Source organism: Cyanistes caeruleus, chromosome 5 (genome assembly GCF_971803275.1).
Source record: "Cyanistes caeruleus chromosome 5, bCyaCae1.hap1.1, whole genome shotgun sequence".
In the NCBI taxonomy this organism is placed as follows: domain Eukaryota; kingdom Metazoa; phylum Chordata; class Aves; order Passeriformes; family Paridae; genus Cyanistes; species Cyanistes caeruleus.
The window spans coordinates 6,937,391-6,958,015 of record NC_141705.1 but is presented as its reverse complement, the minus strand read 5'-3'; the positions used below and the strand labels follow the sequence as shown (position 1 = coordinate 6,958,015).

The 20,625-nt window shown below is 41.6% G+C and overlaps 1 protein-coding gene and 1 long non-coding RNA gene across 15 annotated transcripts in view; one reads left to right on the top strand and one right to left on the bottom strand.

Annotated features, from left to right (window-relative positions):
- CTBP1 (C-terminal binding protein 1) overlaps positions 1 to 20,625 on the top strand; it is a 150,059-nt gene that overhangs the window by 66,239 nt on the left and 63,195 nt on the right. The window contains exon 1 of one of the 14 annotated variants that reach the window (XM_086889981.1): positions 18,409 to 18,660. The exons of 4 other annotated variants lie outside the window; for them this stretch is intronic. Coding sequence is in view for 2 of the 10 variants with exons in the window: in XM_086889978.1 (XP_086746104.1) it covers positions 18,621 to 18,660 (40 nt within the window). In the remaining 8 variants the exon portion in view is untranslated. Of the gene's footprint in view, positions 1 to 18,408; positions 18,661 to 18,689; positions 19,165 to 20,625 lie in introns of those variants that run through there. 9 more of the 14 variants (XM_086889985.1, XM_086889978.1, XM_086889980.1 and 6 more) reach the window with 9 other exon arrangements.
- On the bottom strand, positions 12,556 to 17,503 carry LOC147652901 (uncharacterized). Its single transcript, XR_015287054.1, has 2 exons — positions 17,095 to 17,503; positions 12,556 to 16,042 (listed from the first exon to the last, which is right to left on the bottom strand). It is a non-coding gene; the product is annotated as an uncharacterized LOC147652901 (long non-coding RNA).

The following is a 20,625-nucleotide window of genomic DNA, read 5'->3' as shown; positions in this document are numbered from 1 at the left end:
AGAGTTAAGAGGAGAAAAACATTTGTATTTCAATATATGAAACAACAGCAGGAGTTTGATGGTAAGGAGAGACCAGCCCAGGTTACTCAGGGGAGGACAGCCAAGTTCACTGACTTCCTTTTCAAAGCCTCTAATACCTTGCCTGGCCCTGGCTGGAATGGGGCGAAGTGTTTTCCTCTGAAGAGCAATCTCAGTAAATTAAAGTTATAGGTGTAGTGGTTTCAGGTACAAATCCCACCTTGGCACAGTGCCCTACTACATTCCCCATCTCAACTCAAGGATTTATATCTGAAACCTTACCTCTTTTGGGCTGTACTCCTGTGATTTGGTTCATGTGGTTGGAGATGATGAACACCAAAATCACTAACGTTAAATGCACTTCTAAAAAAATATCTAAAACAAGTGATTAGGAATGCAATGGCCATATTTTTATGCATTATTTATGGACAAATATTTGATAACCTGACTACATATTTCGTCTCTAGGGTGGTTTAATTAAATAAAACAAAATGTAGGAAAAATAAATTAGAACTTTATTTAACCCAAGCAAACTTTTTACTAAAACAGAAATCAGTTTGCCATCTGTTATAATTGATGGAGGTCTAAAATGTCTTTTTTCATAGGAACATTTAGCAGACTGAGCTATATTTAAATCACAAGGTTTGTACTTAGAACATCCAGAAATTAGGTTATTATTTATTAAAAGACCCACTGCATTCTCATTTCAGTAGTGATGAATGCAGGAAAGAAAAACTTGTTTCCATCATCGAATTTTCAAGTACAATTACTTAGCTGTGCTCGTACAATTACTGCTAAAATGTCATATATATAAATGACTGTATAATCACATTTACAAAAATGTACCACAGGATGATATTTCTGTGGATGCTGGAAGAGAAGACTCTCTAGGAAATACTGCTTAATCTGGGTGGTTGTGTTTTTTAATTGCCCAAACTGCATCTAAAATACTAAAAATGGGTATTTTTCTGAATAGTCACCTCATTGTTTGTAGTGATTAGCCCAGATAAGAATTTAAGAAGAGGCCTAGGCAACAGTTAAATTAAATTTTAGAAGCCACACTCTTCTCAAGAGCTGTAATTTTGCTCCCAGTAGGCCTTTAAATGCTACTCACATGCTGCCTTCTAAGTCCCATTATAGATGTCAATGCTCCTTAAGTTTGGCTTTGTTTAAAAAGAAAAAAAACAAACCTTCTTTTTGAATGAAACGTGCAAGCAAATCATTAGATTAAATTGCTCAGGAAATGATATGTGCAAATTGGATCTGCAGAGTCGTTACACAGCCTCCAGTGAACTTGGAAACCTAAGGGCACTGTATGGGTGGAAGAGGGGAGAGACTACAAAGGAGGAATTTAGAAATACTGCCCTGGCACGCAGGGACTGTGTTAGGAAAATCAAAGCTCATGTTGAGACTTGAATGTCGAGGGCAAGGAAAAGCTTCTACAACTACAGGGGTAGTATGAGGACCAGGAATGTGTTTCTGGGGACATGATGCAGAAGAAGGTGACAGGGAACAGTCAGCATGAATTTATCACAGACAGATCCTGCTGTGTAGGCAGACACATTTTGGTGGAAGCCTGGCTGCACTTGAGGATCGGAGGACAGTGGTGAATAATGTTTTCCTCAGTTTGAACAAGGCTTTTGATACTTCCACACTGTTATCCAAGCTGGGGGTGTGTGGTAGGATGGTTGTGTCAGATGGGCAAGCAGAGGGGTAAAACTCTGGGTGGATGATGGGTGTCAGAGGTCGTGTTTAGTGCCATCTACTCTTGATTTTCTGGAGATGATAGCAAGTGAAAGAGGATCTGTCGTTTTTGGAAGATCTTGCTCACAACAGTAGCAGATGAAGGTAGGCAGTGATAACTAGAGTGGAAGTGCAGCTTTTGACAACAACCATTATCTCCAGATTTCAAAATTTGTATGTGTTTTTCACTTCTTTAGTTTATAGAGTAACAGAATGGTTGGGGTTGAAAAGGCTGTAAAGATCATCCTGTTCAAAGGCCCTTGCCATGGTCAGGGACACCTACCACTAGACCAGGCTGCTCAAAGCTCTGCCCAACCTGACCTTGAACACTTCCAGGAGTGGGAAAGTCACAACTTCTTAGAGCAACTTGCTCCAGTGTCTCATCACCCTCAAAGTGAAGAATTTCTTCCTGATATCTAGTCTAAACCTACTCTGTCAGTTTGAAGCCATTCCCCCTTGTCCTGTCACTCCATGTCCTTGTCAGAAGTCCCTCTCCAGATTTCTTGAAGCCCCTTTAGTCACTGGAAGGTGCTCCAAGATCTCCCTGGAGGCTCCCCTTCTCCAGGCTGAACACCTCCTGCTCTCTCAGCCTGTCCCTGCAGCAGAGATGCTCCAACCCTGTGATCACTTTTGTGGCCTCCTCTGGACTTGCTCCAGCAAATCCATCTTGTACTTATATTGGGACCCCAGAGCTGGAGGCAGCTCTGCAGGTGGGGTCTCACCAGAGCAGAGCCTTCCCTTGATCCACCCACCCTGCTTGGATGCAGCCCAGGACACAGGTGGTGTCTGGGCTCTGATTGCACATGTCCAGGCCATGTGGAGCTTCTCACCCACCAGCACCCCAAAGTCCTTCTCCCTGGGGCTGCTTTCAGCCCATTCTCCACTTCATTCATTGTTAGAGGCCTTCTCTGAGAGTAGGTTTGCACTGAGCCTGCTAAAGGAGAGTCAGAAGTGTAGGACAAAGCAAATGGAGATTCTGTTCTTCCCATTAAACTCATAAACTCCCTCCCTTGGAAGCTCTGTCAACATTCAGGGAAACTGAGAGTTTATATTAACCAATCATTAATTAAGGTCTGAAATGTGAGCAGTGTCAGGTTCTGCTAAGCCCTTGTGGAAAGATGGGACGAGTGCACTCCTGATCACGGGCAAATGGGTAAATCCTGGTGGGAGGTTGGCTGCAGGAACAGCAAGCTCTGCAGTTCAGAGGCATTTCCTGGAAAAGATTATTCCATGGTAGAAATCATCCCCTTCTGCTTTCTGAGACTGATGTCAGCAAGGAGGCCAAGTTTTCATCCTATAAATACCTGTTTATAGCTCGCATTTTTTTCCCTATCATCTTGCTGATAATAAATAGCTAATTTGTAATGGGAGAGAGAGTTTAGCCAAGAGAATGTGTGGTAAAAGGTTGTTCTTATTATCTGTATTTTACTAAGAATCACAATGAGTTATCACAACAGTTGATTTTAAGGCAGGCATTATCCAGGGCAGGGTACAGTACTGATTTAAACATTTATTTTATGATGGCATGTGTTATTCCAATAGCTGTAGCAACCATTTTAATAAAATATGGATTTATTTTCCTGAAAATCTTTCAAAGTTTTAGTACCACTGTGAGCTGTAGTTTATTTTAGTACACTCAACTGTCCTGTCCTCTACATTAAATGTTTAATTGAATCCCTCTGGTCTTTCAGTTTAACATCCTGAAAACTATTGTCTGAATAACAGTGATATTGTTGTTTCATGTTCATAATTATTTTAAGAGGCACAAAAACAAAAATTAGCTTGTGTTAATGTCATTTTATGTAGTAAATAGTTAAAGATTTAATTGAAAAATTCAATCTTTGCATGTGGAGGTATTGCATATTTGGACGGCAGATCTTCATTGATTTCAGGAGCATGAAGGCTTGGTCCATAAAGGAGAAAAAGACTTCTCAGTTTTCCCAATAGATTAGAAAACAGAAAAATTGATTATGGAAACTGTAGACACAGTTCACACTTACTTCATGTGCCATAACTATTGCAGAAGTGATAAGTGTGTGTTGTGCTTCTCAGGTCCCAGGAAAGTATTTGGTTACTTTTTTAATCCAAGAAGTGTTTTGTGTAGTAATCGTTTTGCAGTTAATAGTAGCCCTGTTGGGGAAGATGAGGAGTCAACTTTGTGGCAGATTTTGGTTTAAGCTGGATTCAGAGGATCTCTGTGTCTGGACCTGAGGGGTGGGATGTCCATGGCACTAGGTGTGGTGAGTTAAATACATGCAAGTTTTTGCTGGGTAAAAATTAAGGATGAGAGAAGAGCACAGGCAGATGGAGGCACTGCCATCTATTATTGATGGACAGGGTTGTGATTGGAGTACAGTTACACAGATTGCTAAAAGCTCAGATCTGAGATAGCCATCTCATAGGAAGCAGGATTGTCTTACACCCAGTGTTTAGTTCTTCTGTACAACATAGATGTATCTGGCATTAAAAAATAAATGTATAAACCACACTGGAGTTGACAGTCTTTTCTTGATTCTAACAACAGTAGTTTTTTGGTGGTGTAAATGCTTTAGCAACACATGAATACGATTTTTATTGATCTTCTCCTTTCTGTTCTCCATGATTAATTTATTACTGTTTTGGTGATCTTTGCCCAACAGAATTCTTATCTCAGTTTTTACAGTTTAGCTTCTTAATTGGATTTTTTGTTTTAAAATGAAAGAAAGTTTTTTTTCCTTAATCTTGACCTGCCAAGTTTACCTACCTTGGAAAAGACCACTCCTCTCTCATGAGCTCTATTCTTGCTGTAATAGTAAAATGTTCAGGTCTAGTAGCAGTCAACAAAAAATATGTTAAAATACTATTCAGTGGGAGGCTGATGTGGTACTTTCAAAACACAGTAGTTATATTAAAACAAATGTAATTTTACAGACCTTCATGTTTATATTGTATTTTTATTTTTTTTTTAGCAGTAGGAACTGAAGTTAATTTTCTATAGGGGGACCTCTGTTCACAGATACGAGACAGACTGGGGGCAGTGCAAACTGCAGGTTAGATAGTCAGCCTCCTACAGATTGCTGTAGGATATTTCTTTACAGGGTAGCACTCTCTAATCTTTACCATATCCACTGTGAAACTAGAATGATGCCACATTGCTGGCACAGCTGAGATCAACTCCATGGATGAATGTGTGCCTGTCCTTGGTCTCATTAGTCATATGGAGAGTGACACCTCAGTTGTAGTGGGATATCTAAATATTTTATGGATTTCCTCTGACAGCAAGCATGAGTATTCCATAGGCAAATACTATATATATTTTAAAGATTAGGAACCTAGATACATAGAAGGGAAGTGGTTTAGCATCACAAGGTTGATAGGAGGCTGGTGACAGAATCAGGAACTGATTGTTTCCCAAATCTTGGCTGATGCATTAATCCTTCTAATTTCTCCCGGTTTTGATGCGCCTCTGTTCCCTTACAAAAGCGACTGCCAGCAGAATTCCTCTAGGCTCTGTCTTGTGCAACCTCTTGCAAACTGAATGGAAAAGTCTAAGCTGTGTCATCAGTTAGAATGTCAGCAAGTTAAATACCAAAAACTGATGGGCAGAATCCAGTTCTGCTTAACAGAATACAAAAAAAGTCTTGCAGTGCTGAGAGATAAAGTGTTTGGGGAAGCACTGACTGAGCTAAACCTGAGCAAGGCAGCAGTGTTGGTCCTTCAGGACTCGTTGCCATTATCTGATGGAGGACACCTCTGCCAGCAGCATCCCTGTGTGGAGTGATGAAGGTGCTGCAAACTCCCTCTCATTGCAGAGATGCGCTTGGAGCACCCGGCATCGTGATCTGTTTATTCGTCACTGGTCCCCAGATATCCCATTTGGGTGCACTTGGATACACAAGTGCATGAGCCCCAAACTATTTCAGTTATTTAATGGCAGTAAAAAGAGCTTGTTATTAATTTAGAACTGGAAGTCCCTAAGGTCAGTGTTTCCCATGCTGTGTGGGGCTTCCTGCTGAAGCCCTGTAGAAATGTCTCTCCTCTTGTCTGTGGTGCTCTCAGTGGGATCACCATGAGCTCTCTCCTGAAAATCAGCTGGTTTATGGTAAGACATCCCTCTTCATCACAGCTTCTCAGTATTAATTGCTTTTTGTTAATGGACATGAGGAGCAGGGAGAGACTGATATCAGGAGATGATGCTCTGTGAGAGACGGCTCATCTGTTCTGTTTATTCCTAGAGGGAGTGGAGTAGTGACCAACCATCAGTCAACTTCAAGTTTTTGGAGCTGTAATTCCCCAAAGTGCAGGATCAGGAAGGAATTACCAGGCTACCTCAAACCCTCTTTGTGTCATGTACATACCTGATACAGTTCAGCCCCAAGTGTTTTATTAGACTTCTCTTTCAGAAAGGCATTTGAAGTACTCAGGAGATAAAGACATGACCATAACCATTGTAGTATAGCCAATGACATTCACTTGAACAACAACAACAAAATAAGCTAGCAAATACAGACTTTTGAATGAGCTTCTAAACTGCTCAGTGTTATGATGTCTTCCTTTAAGATTAGGCAGGCTTTTAGTGTCTGGTATTTCCTTCTGCAAAGTGTAATCATGTTATCTCTCTGGGTTTTTTTTTGCAATCTGAGTACATTGTGTTCTTTAAAGCATTTTTTTTCTCCAGCGCTGAGTTTTTCTTTTTGCAGCCTTTTTGTCATACAGAATATGGATGCCAGAGATAGAAGCTACTGTTCATTATTTATAATGTTGGTAATCCTGTCCACAATGGCAAAAATTTCCTCCATACTTGAATTTAAGGATTTTTTTCAAAGAAAACATAACTTCCTCACGTTGAGGTGTGGTTCTTGGAGCTCACACTGTTGCACATCCCTTTCTAATTCCCTACCCTGTCAACGTGACAGTAGTCTTTTCTAATGGCAAAGCTTTCCATCTTGGTTTTATTAAAACATGTTTTGCTTCTTTATTTATCTGTGATCCAAAATGACTGCATGATTGCACTTTTGTTATTATTTTTAGTCAGTTATTATTGTTTTTATGATGTTTATAGTAATTTTTTCAAAGATTTTTGCACATTGTTGGTGAAGATGATGACAAATACCCATTAGAAACATCTTTACTGAGAGAATTTTTTGTTGACAAATGTGTCCTAAGATAGCTGATCATAATCCCTTTAATATGTGTTTGTTTTTATCAGCCTTGTGTAGCACTAACTTCTTAAATCAGAATGTCAGTAGTGCTAATTTGGATATCCTGCAAAGCTCTAATTTGTTGCATCTTCATGGTTGCCTTAAATGAATTTGTTAGATATTTATGAATGCTGGTGATGAATGTAGTATAAGAATTAAGATTATTACTTCCTAATGAAAATAATTTGCTATTTAGTAGAAATAATCAACAGTGTGTAAGTACACACTGTCTAGATTTCATTAGTTGTTCATTCTTGTTGGCCAGATCGAGTTTAGAAATAAATTTTCATACCACATCTGCCCAATGGCCCAAGAACTTCAACAATTGCACTTCATTAATTAATTGAGACTATAATCTAGTACTAGGAAAAAGATATTAAAAAAAGAATTTAATAAAACCCCCATAAAGTGGCCTTCCAGTAGAGAAAATGGGCTTGGAATGTATTTATTAGTGTTTGGCTCACTCCTTTGAGTCTGAATGTGCATGCACAACTGCTCACAATTAGAATTTTTTTTTCTAATGCATCTGTGTGGGTGTGCTTGGTTTCTGAAGAGAGAGATGTTGCACTTAACCATGTAGTGAGTCACAGACATAGTACAACTTGTTTTGGTCAGAAAGAAGTAGAATTATACTGTGTTATTCTTACATTTCTGGTAGTGTAAGCTGCTCAAAAATCTATTTTGCAATTATCTTGATTATTTAAGTTCTTTGGATGTCCTTGTGAGAGCAATAGACTGTTCTTTCCAGCTGAAATTATTTAGCTGTTTCTTTCCTCAGTTAATGTAGGGAGAGAAAATCAATACAGAAGATAATATTTTAGCATTAGTTGATCCTCGGGTTTTATTTGATTCCAGCATAGCAGACTAAGTAGCAAATGCTCTTAGCAATTGTTTCTGTTAGTGGAATTTTGAAAGCACTAAGAGAAATCTTGATCCATGGAGACAGTACAGTAATTCACATTGACATATTTTCCCCATTTGCCACAGGGCAAGTGGAACTATTAATGCTCCTGTGCGAAACCTCTTTTCTCCTTTCCTCTTTTTTATTTTTTTTTAAGAGCAGAACAGAGAGAGTGTTGATCCTAACAGTGGTTTATATGTAAAAATTTAAACTGGCCTGCAGCCATAAGAGGGAGGAAAAAGATTCAGAAAATTTGCTATCACTGAATCTTTGCTTTTTTTTTTCTAAATAGACCCCTGTTCCATGAGTATATATGTTCATTTATTTATCTGGTGGATTTCTATAGCGTTTTGGAGGTTTGATGGTTGTTTTAAGCAAGAAAGCATCTTTGGGGTCAGGGAGCAGATAGCAGTGATTGTAAAATAAACTGTTTGAATACTGTATGTCCACATGAACTGACTCTAACAATAAAATATTCTCTGAATCCATTCTGTGCTCCACAATGTACACTCAGCGCCCAATGGAGACAGCCGTTCCAATCATGTATACACAAGGAATATTTGTTATCCATTGTAGTATTTTGCCTGCAGCTTTGAGAGACCCAATTTTATCTTCCCTTAAGCTGCCAAAATGATGTCAGCATCAGCATGGTCCTTTTTTATTTTTCTTTGAATGTTTCAAGAACCAAGAAATTGAGCTGTTTGTTGATAAATGAAGGTTTATGTAAAATACATATAAATTTAAGCAATTTAACTCAGTGCAGTAAAATGGCCTTTGAAATGAGATTTAAATGTGAGTTCTTGAAAATCTGGTTGGTTAGATGTGCAGAAAATAAGAGACAGTTGACTGCTAAGAATGCCATAAACAATAATTAGGCTGTGAGGAGCAGTTAATGATAGATGACCAAGTATATATTATATATCTTCTCAATGTGCATCATCTTGGCTTCATGCTACCAAACTGTGTGTGTGCGCTATTAGATTAAAAGTTAACTAGAAACAAGTTCTAGATAAATTAACAAACAATTTCTTTGGTGTCCTTTCCCTTCCATCATTTCCCTTCCCCCTGCCCCTCCCCCCCCCCCCCTTTTTTTTTTTTTAAGAGAGCCAAGAGACTAAGCTTAGGTCACAAATGAGATGAGTTTGATGACCTCAGTCTATGGCCTCTCAGACATCTGTCTACATCTGAAAACATCCATAGATTTTGGTACAGTTGGAAATCTCTTGTCAGGCAAGATTCAGGAATAGACTGGGAACACTTAATTCTGCTTGTGATTGTAAAACCTCAAGAAACAAACAAATCATCTCCTTCACTACTTGGTATTTTAGTAAAAATTACAGTTATGATGCATAAAAGGAAAAACATTCAGAATACTCATTGAACCAAAGTAGGGTTGTTTTTCTCCTTAGACTATTTATTATCTCAATGAATTATTGTTCATTCCTCTCTTGTGATAGTTCTTTCTGATGTGGGGCTTCTCTGTAATGTTAATCATAGAGGTGCAGCCTCTGGGAAAGACACAAACTTTAACCTTTCTGGGTCACAGGTCTCGGAAGCCACTTCAGTTAGAGATCAGCACAGTACAGCAATACACAGCGTGTTCCCATTTGTTTCCAGGTCTTTCAGGAAAAGAGAATTAATTATTTATACCTTATCTATATACATTTACTTATTATTACAGCTCAGTTGTCTTTAGCCTCCAGTAGTTAATTTACAGTACATTTTTCCTAAGGTAACTTCATCATCTGTGATATAACTTGCACTGTTCATGAGGCGTATCAAATCATTTTAATTAAGAACCCAATCTGTTTGCATGGAAGTATTTCCCTTTTGGTCTATGTCTGCTGAACTTTCTTCTTCCTGTAGTGATGTACAAGCCTGTACTGTGAACATTCTTCCAGATACATAAAGTAGTACAAATTAATAAAAGAATATTCTGATATCAGTGACTCTTCAGCTGTTCACAGAATTATACAGGACCCAAAGAAACCATAAGAATTTGAAGGAAAAAAACAGGCTTTATATACTTTAAGATCTTACTCAGAATCAGGTGATAAAAATGAAAACTTAAAAATTATGTATTGCATCAGTGTTGCAGATTTTTAATGTTTATTGTGTTACTTTTGATCTTGTAATTCACATGGCACATCAGTGTAGTGAAAAATAATAGTTCATTACATAAAAGCAGTATAAGATACCCTGCTTCATGAAAAAGACAGCATATGTTAAGAAACCAAGTAATTGTCTTGATGAAATAAATGAAAAAAAACCCAAAAAAAACAAGATCTGCAACATGGTGTGCATTAATAGAAACTGCTTTCAAAAGGTACATAATGTTCCAAGTCCTCTTCTACTCAATATTCTGTTCCAGGAAATTTACCTTTCAAAACTGTCATAGAATTTATTTTAGTGCCATTTATTTTGCTCTGCAAGCCACTTTCTATAATTTACCAGCAGTCCTGCTTCACTGGGGAGGTCCCAGGTGACTGGAGGTCACCAAATGTGACACCCATCCACCAGATGGGCCAGAAGGAGGATCTGGGAACTACGGGCCTGTCAGTCTGGGCTTTATGAAAGGCAGGTCCTGCTCAACCAACCTGATCCCCTTCGATGACAGGGTGGCTCACTCGGGGGATGGGGGAAGGACCTAGACAAGTGACATGACAAGAGGAAGAGGCCTCAGGTTGTGCCAAGGAGGTTTAGATTGGATATTAGGAAAAATTTCTTCATGGAATGGGCACCCAAGCATTGGAACAGCCTGCCCAGGGCAGTGGTTGAGTCACTGACCTTGGAGGTATTTAAAAGACATGTAGATGTGGCACCTGGGGACATGGTGTAATGGTGGCTTTGGCAGCGCTGGGTTAATGGTTAGTGATCTGAATGATTCTGTTTATAGCTCAGGATGAACTCTTTGTGGGCTTTGCACAGTGCCATTGTGAATCACAAACGCTGCAGATGTGTCAGCCCAGCCACCTTGCCAATGCCTGCCTGGCACAACAAGAGCTGTGTTTAAAATTGCACCAGTGATCCTGCTGTCGAGAGTAATGGTTGTTGTGAGATGATGGAGTTCCCAGAAGACACTTGTAGGACCGGAGTTGTGCTGTGCTGTGATACAAATTGAACAAAACATCTCTGTCAGATGGTGTTTTTCTATGTAGAGGAGTTGAACCGTTTAAAAGACAATGATTTAGGAAACATTTTCATGAGATGTGTTCTCTCTGCAGTATCTTCTTCATGTAATATGATAAGGCCTTTGGAAAGTTTATCCATTAATCTTTAAATAATACCATCCTATCATAATGCTCAGTGTTGCCTTAGTCTGTAAGTCAGGGTATTTGGCAGTAAAGATCAGCTCAAATAGCAGTAAATCTGTTGATACTGATTATCACCTCTTGGAATCGCCTTTGCTTCTGTAGTGAAACTCTGTGTTACATGAATGTAAGTAGTGTGATCTTTCTGCTAGGAGAACACACTGCTCCCTCGTTATTCAGCTATACACAGGGAGTGTTCTCGCTATATTTCATTTTTTTTTTCCACATCACTCTGTAAATCACATAAATTGATGTCCCTTATGCATTTGGACTGTATCTCGGGAGTGTTGCATAGGGATAAGGATTTCTTGCAGTTTACTTTTCAGCTATTCAGTTTTAAGTCTTGAGAATAAGGAAGTAAAAAAGCTGCACGAGAGTATTTTGGTTTAATAAAAATAAAAAGTTGGGCTTCTCAATAACCTCCTATAGATGTTTGTTAGAAAAGGATACATGTATTAGGAGTGTGTTGCCAGGTATACGGAGGCTGAGAACATGGAATATGTTTCTTTGGCTGATGGGGTACATGTTTTACACATGAAACCTTGCTAGTTTCTTTTTACTGTTATAAAACCATTGACCATTCACTGTAATGGATTGCCTAACCTGTGCATGTTCCATGTGTTGTAAATATGGAATTGATTTTCATTGCCCATGTCTTTGCTTGCTGTTCTTCTCTACTTGAATTTTCCTGTTTTGTTAGAGTGCAAAGATCACTAACATTTGTATTATTTTTAGATATTAAATAGGATGTTTTTCTCATTTTGTTTTCAAATCTCTGGATATACTACTTCTTGAATTAAATTAAATAATTTTAATCTTCAGGTAGAGCTTGCATGTTTTGTTAAATTACCTAACAGTTATCAGTGGGCAGGTTTTACTGTGTTCAGACAAATGTATTCAGGTTTTTCATGTGCCATTGTCTTCTGTTGCTTGTTACAGCTGCTGTGCACAGTGTGGGTTACTGAAGGTACCTGAAGTGCTTGACTGATGGGGTGCAGCTGCTGACTGGTGTTGGGGTGCAGTGTGATCAGATTTTAATTGGACAGGGATGTGATCAGTCAGGGACAGCCAGGGAGGTGCTGTCTCAGGAGCTGGTGTGGTGATTCACTAGAGGTCACTTTTTGCTCACTAATGAACTGCTCTCTTATCTTAGCAGTAGGTGACAGTGGAGTGCTGGTAGTGCAGTATTTCATGGTGGTGCAAAGCAGTGCTCCATTTGGAAGAGGATGAGATTCAAGCCTGGTGACTTGTCATCATCCCGTGTAAATTTGACAAAGCAGGAGAGTTCATTTCAGTGTAATAAATGTACATAATCCCAGTGTGTGGTTGTGCTTAAAGTCCTTGACAGCAAATGGACATTTTCATGTAACACTGTTCTGGTTTTTTTCATCCTTTAGTATTCTTGCTGGTTTTTCAGATAGGTAAGACTTGTTCTTAGTTTCAGAGCAAAGTCTCTAGCTAAATTTTTAGTGAGATGTGGCTTTGATTTCGTATGTGTTTAATTTTTCTTGAGGGCATCCTCAGTCTTGTGGTGTGTGTTTGAAACAAGGAAGTATGATGCTTTCTATGCCACCTAGTGAATGAATGACAGTCACAAATGCAAATATAATTTGGGAACTTGAAAACTATCTCTGATACAACTTTTGCTTTTTTCCCTGGCTGCTTGCTCTGCAACTTTGACAAAAATAAGAAGCCAAGTGTGTTAGAACTCAAGAGGAGCTGGAAGATAGTAGAGTGCAAAGTAAGACAGCCCAATAAGACACACCCACAGTAGCAAGTTCACTCAGGACATCCACTGTTTCTGTTTAGGCTGTTTAGGATCTTTCATTAATCTCAATATTACCTGTGAAATTACCACCATCAAAGAGGTTATTGAATCTACTACAGACTTGTGGGTTTTGATCCCTTCAGTTTGCCTCAATATGTAGATCTCATTTTTTTGCATGCAGAGTGCAGCATTATAAAGAGTATCTGGTTCTCATTATAATTCTAAAGAGACCGTCAGATTTCATAACTATTCTGCATAGGCCAGAACCTACTTCCCTTAATCATCTGAAAAACAGCACTTTGCTTCATGACCGGGCCCAGACTGATTTTAAACTTGAGAAGTAAATTACTACTCAATAATCCAGTTCTATAAAAGTAAATGCAGAATGTTGTTATGCTGGTTCATTATGTTGAAAGCATTATAATTTTTAATGGAATGTGAGTGTAATATATTGTAAACGCCTTCTTTAACACTTTGGGAGACAGCTGGATCTGTGGTCTCACCAAGTGAGGGATACACCCTGTCCACAAAATTTTGTTAGTAGCTAAATGTAAAGTTTTAAGATTTCATTAACAGCAGGACTCTCAGTGTAATCACTCTGCAACTTACACAGTTTGAGTGAGCTCCAAGATTTCAGACAGGTGAGGAGGAGAAAACCTTCCCCAGGTCACTAATCCATTTTTCGTCCTTTCATGTTAATTGGCGGTTCATTCCTGGGAACACAGATTGCGCCGCTTCTCCTTTACCTCATCCAATGTCATATCCCCAAAGAAGCCCTGCCAGTGCAGAAGGGAGCGAGCCATATGGGGCAGGTTGCAGTTGTTCCTTCAGGTCTGGATTTATTCCACTGTGAACAGATGGACAATGGCTGACATCCACTAATGGTTCTTGATAGGTTTCTTCTGCTGTTCATCTCTATCTTCTTTTTCTCTTCAGCCAGAACACAGACCATCATCCTGGAGATGGTGTGGTGACTCCTTCTGACTAGATGGAAAATAATAGTCTCGTTTCACAACCAGAAAATGCAGAGGATTTAATTCCACCCTGTTTCTTATGTTTTTAGCATTTGTATGAAGAGGGTGAGATTAAGAAGAAAATCCATCCCTTAGTCACTTAATGCAGATAACATCAGAGGAGAGAGTTTTTCTGTGTTCAGTAGTTTGAAGGGAATTGATTCTTCCATTCATTCAGCTCACTACAAACTTTTTCACTTCATATTTCCAGCATAGAGCTAGTAGAGCTGTTCCATTCTAAGAAAGGAGCAATGAACATTTGGCATTTCAGAAATGATTTTGAATGTTTGTCAGAGCTGAACTTCTTGTTCATTAAGTGGAACCTTAATCTACTACTTTGATCCTTCACCTTCTTTCTAACAGTAGATGAAGGTCCTCTATTTTATTTCATACTTGCAGTGACCACAAGTTATTAAAGATGAGGTGGTTCTCTTTAGTCAGTTATTCTTTTTTTTTCCCTTTTCCCTTCAGAACCTGCTGAAGATTTTTCTCCAAAATTACTTTCACATGAACCAGAAAGCATTAACTTCTTGCAGTGGGAAGTTGCAGACAGAGGAAGTTATAACTTAAAAAAAAAAGCAGCTGTAATTAAAATATGCAATTGCAAAATCAAAGTAGGCTGATCTCTGTGTGTGTTATATAAACAAATGCTTTTCAGGATCTAAGTGAAAGAATTAAGGAAATATTTAAATCCAAAGTTTTCTTTCCAGATTTTAAATAAATTGAATTGACTTAGTTTGATTATACATTTAAACAATCCATTTTAGGATAAAGGTTAAATGTTGGGCCTGCTGTATCCAACCATTCTTTTTTTCTGACATTAATCTCTCCTAGGATCTCCTAATAGCATCTGCAAGATTTACTGTTGACAAAAGTTCAGATACTCCATTGAAAAATAATCTTGCATTTTGATTAAAAATGCATAAAGGTTTTAAATTTATGGCTTTAAAAACTGTTACAATGAATGACGTCTGTTTGATAACAAAGCAAAATCATGCATGAAAGAACCAGCATGTACGGCTGTGACAAACCAAAGAAAATCTGTAAGCACACAACAGCAGTATTTTTGTGTAAGGAAATTGTCAAACCTCACTATTCACTTCACAAAACATTCAACATGTATCTTGGCTCATTGCTTAGGTGGTAAAACAGTGAAACTTCCTCTTTCAGTATCTTCAAAGTCACGTCTGCTAAAGATAGTAGACCTTAATGCACTGAATCGGTCAAAGCCCAAGGTCATGCCCTTATGATTGCCCATTCTGAGGGGAATAAAACTTTTACTTAAATTATACATGTGGCTGTTAACAGATACACTTAAAATAATGTATTTGCTCTGCAGCACATGTGCTCCTCCAGCTGACTCTTAAGAAGCCGAGAAACAGTTCAGGGGCTTTGAAAAATGCAATAATTCTTAGTGCAGGGCACAGAAGACACTCAGCTGTGTTACACCGCTGTTGAAAGAAAGAGCTTACAGCAACAGCAGTGTCCAAATGCAGTAAGAGGATAGGGATTGCTGGGCTTTGTGAAAGATGTACTTGTAGCTGTGTGAGCCATAGTGTAGAACTTGTGAAGATGGCTGAATACAAGGTGATCCAGAGGTGAGCTGCTGGACAAAGCAGGAAGCAAATCGATGGGGCAACTGGAGGCTTGGCTGGAGTTAGCTGGTCTGCTCCTGGATTTTTTCATGTCCAGTCCAAAATTAGGCCACTGATAGCCATGTAGGGGAGGAGGGCTGAATTTTGGGAAAAATTAGCTGCATTTTCTTAAGCAGAAAGAGCATTTCATTGTGTTCTGAAGGAAGACTTAAATTTCTCTTGAGTTACTCCATGTTCTTTTGCATCCTGAAAGTCTGCATAGTTTGTTCCGTAGAGCACGTGCCTTGTGGCAGCTGTCGAGCAGGGTGGAGAGACCTTTTGGCTGGGGAGATGGGGTCAGATAACCTCTCTCCTTCAGCAGGTGCAACTCGCCTTGCTGCTGCTGGAGGGCACACTGTTGGTCCAGTTAGCATCAGCTGAGGATCTAGCCCATGGTGTTTTCCCAGGAAGCGTGAACTTGTGCCAGGAGGGAACCAAGTCCCGTGTTACCTATGGTGTGTGTATTTGTTAGGTCTGTGTACAATCAGAAAGGAAAAAGAGCAAGCATATGAATCCCTTCACGAAGTAGCGTAGAGAATACCAAACTGCAGTATTAATAACCTCCTGTTATTGAATCCTCCATCTGTTCATCATGCCAACTTATCCTCACTTAGAGCACTCCCCTTGTCATAATATTTTGCGCCACACTCCCCTCCCTCCCCGAAGCAGCAGTTCCAGTTTAGATCTAAACATTTGCCCAGTCATGTAACCCCACCGAGGACATGGTCTCAGTGCTTGGATCTGTTTATGTTTCTCTATTAAAAATGCAACGAATTCTTAATTTCATTTCTGATTTTTTCCTTTTCTAGTAGTAATTTTTTTTTCCTTGAAATTTTCATATCCATATTGGTATTCAGAGATATTTCTCTTGTGGTTTAAGTGTGTCTGACCCCCTAATGCTCATTCCTGATACTTTGCCACATGGCAATCGAAGCAGTGAGGGAGAAAAAAATAATGATTTTCTCCTTAGAGCTTTGATATGTATGTGTTTTTATATTTGCTAACATCTATAAATGGCAATAAAGTGGTTAGCCACTTTAAAGTGATTAAACCCGAATTTATTTATACAAACCCCACGTGAGGTGCTTGGCTAGATGCTGCCCTAGTGATGCACAGTGAGAATTTAGGGAAACTGTTCTTTGAGGGATGTCTGAGACGTCTGTGCTGAGCCACTAAAGGCTTTCCCAGGAATACAGGAGGAAAATGAAGATAAATCAGAGGCTGCATAAACTTGTCCTGGGAGTTACCTCCCAATGCCGGTGGATAATCCCATGAAAGGGACAGACTACCTGGGAAATGATGGGGGAAAGCAAGTTATTAGGGAGCTGGAGCCAAGCGGCTGAAGGCTGCTTGTATACTAAAATCCTTGAGTTGTGCCCTGAACGGATTCCTGAAATCCACACAACTCACAGGCTGAAACCGCCCTTCATAACCTCTAGGTTCAAATATTCTCCTCATAGAAAAACCAACTCCCAAAAAAGCCCGTGGGGAAATCTGCAGCCCTGTTCGTTCTCCCAGTGAATTACTCTCGTTTGCTCCCCAGGAGTCTGCGTCTATCCGAGGGGGTCCGGGTCCCTGAGGGATGCTGGGGCCGTTTGCTGACAGGAAACGATCGTTTTATTTCTAGAAAAACCCAGAGAAGGGATGTTCGCTGCTTAGCTGGGCTGGGCTGTGGGTGGGGACGGACGAACGGACGGCCGCGGCTCCGCTTCCCGCCCGCGGCTGGGAAAGAGGAAGGGGCGGTTGGGAAGAAGGGGCAGCTGTGCCAGTAGAGTGAAAGTTTCTGGGAGGGCTGGAGCGGAGCTCCGGGCGCTGAGGAGAGAAAAGCCGCGGGGCAGGAGCCGGCGGGGCCATGGCGGCCGCCGCTCCCTCACCGCGCCCAGGCGGGGCCGCCGTCAGCCGACCCAGCGGCCGCGGGGGCGCCGCCGCCACTTTGGTTTGCGTCGGCCGCCGCCGCCGCTGTTGGGGCGGGGAGGGTATGGCGGGCGCGGGGTGACCCCGAGGGGACGAGGCCACGTGGGCGCGGTGTGAGCATCCCCGTGGGGAAGAAACCAGCCTGGGATTCATCGAGTTCGGGCAATTCGCTGCTCTTTCTCTAAGAGCTGCCCCCGCTTGCGGCGGTGCCGGCCCTGCGGAGACCGCGCTGTTAGTTCTGGGGCTCTTCAGGGCGGATCAGGGAAGCTGCAGCAGGCACTGACCCTCACCCGGGGCTAAATTGGAACGTTATGGTTTTATTTGTTTTCATTCTTGTTAGTTTGTGAGGGAAAAGCCTTAGCCGAATCACAAATACAGCGAAAAGTGCTGATGTGTAGGGATGCCAGGAACAGGCAGAAAGGGATGGGCAGGAAGTTCCACCTGAACACGAGGAGAACTTCTTTCCTGTGCAGTGACTGCACATGGAATACATCGCCCAGAGAGGGTGTGGAGTCTCCGTCCCTGGAGATGTTCCAGAGCCGTCTGGATGCAATCCTGAGCCATGCGCTCTGGGAAAACCTTGTTTGAGCAGGGAGGTTGGACTCGATGACCCGCTGTGGTCCCTTCCAGCCTGGCCTATTCCGTGACTCTGTGAACGCAGCCGGCGTTAACTTTGCCGAAGTTCCAACAGAACAAAAAAAGAAAACAAAGCATTGGCTGCGTCGCGTCCCGGGGCAGGTCCCGTTTTCACTGCGCGCGGCCGACCCAAGCCCGCCCGCCCCGCTATCTCGTTCGTCCCGGCGCCCGCCTAGAACCAGGAGATCGAGCCTGGGGGGCGCGGCGGCGGCGGCGGCGGCGGCCGCTCCCCCCCCCCCCCCCCCCCCGCTCCCCCCTCCGCCCCACCCCGCCCCTCCCTCCGCGGGGGCGGGCGGGCGCGCGTGCGCGCGGCGGCGGCGGGGACGCGCCCGGCGGCGGGGGCGCGCACCGAGGCGCCGCTCAGTTCGGGGGCGCCCACGGAGCGGCCGCCATATGCCGCGGCTGCCGCGGCGGCTCCGAGCGGCGCTGCCCCCCGGCATCCTCCTCGTCCTCCTCGTCCTCCTCCTCCCCGCGGCGGGCGCGGACGGAGCGCGGCGCCTCCATGGGAAGTTCGCACCTCCTGAACAAGGGCTTGCCTCTAGGTAACCATCCGGCCTGCTCGCCGCGGTGCGGGGCGGGCGGGGAGCGGGGGGGACACACACGAGCGGCCGCCGCCGCCACCGCGCTTTGTGTGCCCGTCACCGCCGCTCCGGGCCCCGCCGCGGGCACAGCGGCTGCCCTGGCGGCCGCAGCGCCGGCGCAACTTTGCCCGGTGGCTGCTTTTTGAGGTTGGGTGAAAACATAAAGGGAAATAAAAAGGAGAGGCGGGGGGGGTGCGAGTCGTCCCGAAGTACCAAACTCAAAGGGCGCTAAAGCTGCTCTCGGGAGGGGTTTGGGGTGTTGGGTCCCCCAGGAGGGTTTGGAGGTGTTGGGTCCCCCCTCTCGCTCGTGGGGTGAGCGGTGCCGACTCCGAGCTGCGGGAAAGCTGGGCCGGTGTATGGATAAACAGGAAGTTTAAAAGCGGCGTTTTATTGCTGTAAAAAAGTGCTTAAGGCCTGCCTGGTGGGATGGTTTTGGCAGAGCTGCGGACGGGTTGTGTATCAGAGGTAAGGCTCTTCACCCTAAATCTCGATTTCTCTGTTTCTCCTTTCCTTTCCTTTCTTTTCTTTCTTCTTTTTTTTTTTTTTTTTAAGCATATATTTACGCTGTTGTTTTTAAAGGTAACATGAATGATATGTACAGGGTGATGTTACAGATATGCCTCCAGAATTGCCTGGCATAAATTGTCATGTTAATCTGAAGGTGATTTTTTTTCCTGCCCCCAGACATAAGGAGACAGAATGTCGATTCTGTTTATAAACATTATAATTTTGTAAGCAAATTTTAGCAAAGGAAGGCTACAAAGCATAGAATAAGGCTGTAGATATGAGTCAGACTGCTATGCTGCTTTGTTTTCCTCTAAAAAATTAAATTCAAAAGTCAGGATTTAAGTCACAGAGCTGAGCTGGACAGAATAATGGTGGAAAATATTGTTAGCAGTGCTGTTTTTTAAAATTTAACCTGTTGTAACTCAAATTGAACAATTTCATAGTGCCTTATATTTTAGTGTCATTCTTATCGGAAAGAATATTTGCTTTTAGGCCATGGTGGAGCAGCTAAAGATAATCATCCCTTTAGCCTCGCTGAAAATAATGAGGCCTAATAAACTGAAGTGAGTGGGTACTTTCTTTCCCAGTGATTTAAAATTAACTGTTGTATTTGTGATGTGTATATGTGTTTTGAGTGCATTGCACTGATTCCTCCTCCAGGGTCTTAAAAGATGAAAATATTCTTATTTAGTATTCAAGCCCCTTGGCAAGTAGCCTTGATGCCCTTATTAAAATGTTTTAAATCTCATTATTCTGTGCAACTAGGAAGGAAGCAAGAAAATGCTAAGAAAAATAAAATTCTATAATAATTTCATATCGAGATCGCATTAAGTAGTACTTTGAAAATCTGTTTCTTTTATAAATAAGAAGGGTTAAAAAGCTGAGTATAAATTAGACTGCTAGCAGAAAGATAATTGTCCAGTGCATCTCTTTGTTCTGTGCTCTTATCTGTTTTATCTATTTTTAGCTGTGCGTTGGTGAAGCAGGCGTGTAAAATCAGCAGCCCAAACTGCTAACTTTAGTGTATTTTATAATGTTGCTCTTTATTGACCCCCAAAGGCAGCAAGATTTCAATATTGGAATTCCTTAATATTTGACAGATAGCATCCTCTTTAGTTTATTATTATGTCAGCCATCCCCAGAGTGAGGTAGTGACAAAATATTTTGCCCATTGGCAATTCGCTGGTGTATTTCAAATCAAAAGGAAACAAACAGCCCTCTGCCCCCAACCTGCCTTTTTTCCAGCCTGAACAAGAAATGGGTGTTTATGAGGTGGCTGCAATTCATAAACATGAGAGAAAATGGGAGAGTTAAATTGATCCCTCATTTTTGTCGTCGTTAATACAGAATAATACTTGGGATGGGAGTTTAGTTTCTCCGTGTTTGCTTGGTGGCATTGAGCGTGTAAATTGGTGCAGA